Raw genomic sequence first — 3,827 nt, 5'->3', positions numbered from 1 at the left:
CAAGATCTGACTACTTCTACTTTTACTCAAGATCTGGGTACTTCTACTTTTACTTGAGATCTGAGTACTTCTACTTTTACTCAAGATCTGGGTACTTCTACTTTTACTCAAGATCTGGGTACTTCTACTTTTACTACAATATCTGAGTACTTCTACTTTTACTCAAGTACAAGATCTGAGTACTTCTACTTTTACTCAAGATCTGGGTACTTCTACTTTTACGCAAGATCTGGGTACTTCTACTTTTACTACAATATCTGAGTACTTCTACTTTTACTCAAGATCTGGGTACTTCTACTTTTACTCAAGATCTGGGTACTTCTACTTTTACTCAAGATCTGAGTACTTCTACTTTTACTCAAGATCTGGGTACTTCTACTTTTACTCAAGATCTGGGTACTTCTACTTTACTACAAGATCTGAGTACTTCTACTTTTACTCAAGGTCTGAGTACTTATACTTTTACTCAATATCTGGGTACTTCTACTCAAGATCTGGGTACTTCTACTTTTACTCAAGATCTGGGTACTTCTACTTTTACTACAATATCTGAGTACTTCTACTTTTACTCAAGTACAAGATCTGAGTACTTCTACTTTTACTCAAGATCTGGGTACTTCTACTTTTACTCAAGATCTGGGTACTTCTACTTTTACTCAAGATCTGGGTACTTCTACTTTTACTACAATATCTGAGTACTTCTACTTTTACTCAAGTACAAGATCTGAGTACTTCTACTCAAGATCTGGGTACTTCTACTTTTACTCAAGATCTGAGTACTTATACTTTTACTCAATATCTGGGTACTTCTACTCAGATCTGGGTACTTCTACTTTTACTCAAGATCTGAGTACTTCTACTTTTACTCAAGATCTGGGTACTTCTACTTTTACTCAAGATCTGGGTACTTCTACTTTTACTCAAGATCTGGGTACTTCTACTCAAGATCTGGGTACTTCTACTACAATATGAGTACTTCTACTTTTACTCAAGTACAAGATCTGAGTACTTCTACTTTTACTCAAGATCTGAGTACTTCTACTTTTACTCGAGATCTGAGTACTTCTACTTTTACTCGAGATCTGGGTACTTCTACTTTTACTCAAGATCTGGGTACTTCTACTTTTACTACAATATCCGAGTACTTCTACTTTTACTCAAGTACAAGATCTGAGTACTTCTACTTTTACTCAAGATCTGGGTAATTCTACTTTTACTCAAGATCTGGGTACTTCTACTTTTACTCAAGATCTGGGTACTTCTACTTTTACTACAATATCCGAGTACTTCTACTTTTACTCAAGTACAAGATCTGAGTACTTCTACTTTTACTCAAGATCTGGGTACTTCTACTTTTACTCAAGATCTGGGTACTTCTACTTTTACTCGAGATCTGGGTACTTCTACTTTTACTAAAGTATCTGAGTACTTCTACTTTTACTCAAGATCTGGGTACTTCTACTTTTACCAAAGTATCCGAGTACTTCTCCCACCTCTGGTCTTCTAGAACTTTACCCCACATTTGTGTCAGTTTGGATACTCACGGGTGTATTTATAAAAAGGGAAACACTGCCCCCTTGTGGTTGAACAATTGAAATATTTCCAACCCATCAACGGTGCTTTTGAACCCGTCTTAACATTTCATTCACACACACGTGATATAAGGTCATCGCCCTTTCTTTAGACAGGAGTGCCGTCCACATCGAGACTTTGGGACGTCATCGTAAAATCTTTGATCTAAACTCTTTCAGGTTTTAATCTTGCAATTTCATAGCACAAATAAAAACACACAAGTGAGCAGGAACAAAGGATTTTAAAATGTTCCTCTTGATATCATTTTAGTTATTTGTATCCACTTAATATCGATATTATTGTGCAGTGAAATAAAAACACATTCATTTGATTTTAATTCGTTTATTTAAAAAAATTCCAGACACATCTTTAAATATTGAGACGACATGCAAAGGGAGAACATTTCAATCTTTTGACAAAACACACAAACCTCTGCACCTAAAGACATGTTCGAGACACGCTAATCTGTCCTGTAAGGAGAGCCTGACGCTCCGATGTGATATTATGGGATGCTTTTTTTCTTGCAGTCTCAACTGAATTTGGCTTTAGAGAAATCCATCTCCGGGTGCTGGGACATGAACCTGCAGAGACGGAGAGTAAAGAGTCAGAAATCACCAAAAATGAAATGTTTTATTTTCTAAATTATCTTTAAAACTGCTTTTAATACAGAATCATCTATTTTTCAGGATCCACATTAGGGCTTAAATAATACAATACAATATATGTTTATGCCAACATAATTTAAAGTAAGAATATTCAATAAAATATAAAATAAATATATAACTAACTACTAGTTTTCACAATTATAAAAAGGGAAATATACTTTTTGGGTGAGTACGCCCATTTCCATTTAGAAGTATTAATACAACGTTATTCATTTGATTTATTAATCTGTAAAATACAATTTGTAGGTGGTCATATTTCTGCATCAACACACATTTCCCCTTTTAATAAATCCTTCTGCGATTTAGATATCGTCTATAATCAATATTGTGATAATATCTGATTGATTGTTCAGCCCTTATTCACGTCATAAATTAATTCCTGGTCCCAATTTGGAAAAGAGGTCTCTGATCTGAATGAGAAAAATCGGTTTAAATAAAGGTTGCATTATTTACTTTTTTTTTTATTCTGACATTTCCTAAAACATGTCCGTCCTCTAGCGCCGCCATGTGGCCAAAGATATATTTTTTCAAACAGTAAATAAACATGAGAAGCAACAGACAACACGTGTGATGGGAAAGACCAAGCCCCCAGGAAGGGCGCTGGACTCTGAGGAAAATATTCGTAGTGGCCAAACGGCGGTACTACACTTCCGTATCAGTCGCTGGGCCCGGAAACACTTTCCCCATTGACTAACATCGGGAAAAAGATGTCTGTAAATCGTTGGATAATTTTTGTAACTAAATAAACAACCCAGTATGAACACTTGTATAGCCCTTATTAAAAAACATGATGCAAGTATCAGCATGATGCACAATAAGAACGGATTATATGAATACTTTCGTGACGTTTCGCTCTCTCAAAAGTAGGGCCATTTTGTCTTCATGCGCCAATGAGCAGCTCTCATAGGAATGAACGAAGCCCCGCCCCCCACGCTGTATCCAGTTCTTATTATAGACACATGTGAACTTTATGTCAACAAAACAGAGCAGCCTTCTGACTACAGAGGTATTGTTTAAACTGTAATAAAACCAAACAGGATTTTAGAGGCAGATTTAACGAGCGTGAAACAGGAAGTGGAGCTCAAAATAACCGAGGAGGACTTTTACCAACAGCATGATAAGAGCGCCCTTCACAAACAGGCTTTAAAGGTCACCTATCATGCTGTCTTTAGGCAATAGCATAGGTTTCAGATATATAAAAAAACATGTCTATGAAGTGTTTTTCTCAAAATACCAAACAGATCACCCATTCTAGCCACGCCTCGTATCCCTCCATTTCACTTCCTGTTTCAAAAGTGCTGATTTATGAGGTCATGCGGGACCCGGCAGCTACCGTCTAAACTAAATGCTGCCGTGATGAAACGCCATCTCATGGATTATCAAGGATCTGAAACAGTCTGGAGCTCAAAGGCTTTCTCTCTCCCCGGTTACACCACAAGGTGAGTTCCTTTCTACTTCCTGCTTCTTCACACACATGCTCTCCAGCACAGGTTAGCTCTGAGTGTTAGCCATGCTAATGTAAACACCGACCATATTACGTCCAAAACAGTCGGGCGTTGTTTCTGATAGCAGCGTTTCTGATTGGCCCGT

The 3,827-nt window shown here is 37.1% G+C and overlaps 1 protein-coding gene across 1 annotated transcript in view; it reads right to left on the bottom strand.

Moving 5' to 3' along the window:
* Positions 1–1,898: 1,898 nt before the first annotated feature.
* LOC117454904 (nuclear migration protein nudC-like) overlaps positions 1,899–3,827 on the bottom strand; it is a 10,065-nt gene continuing 8,136 nt past the window's right edge. The window contains exon 7 of the mRNA XM_034094171.1: positions 1,899–2,153. Within this exon, the coding sequence (XP_033950062.1) occupies positions 2,102–2,153 (52 nt within the window). The 3' untranslated portion in view covers positions 1,899–2,101. The remainder of the gene's footprint in view (positions 2,154–3,827) is intronic.

The sequence above is a fragment of the Pseudochaenichthys georgianus genome, chromosome 11, assembly GCF_902827115.2.
Source record: "Pseudochaenichthys georgianus chromosome 11, fPseGeo1.2, whole genome shotgun sequence".
In the NCBI taxonomy this organism is placed as follows: domain Eukaryota; kingdom Metazoa; phylum Chordata; class Actinopteri; order Perciformes; family Channichthyidae; genus Pseudochaenichthys; species Pseudochaenichthys georgianus.
This window is presented reverse-complemented; position numbering and strand designations above follow the sequence as displayed.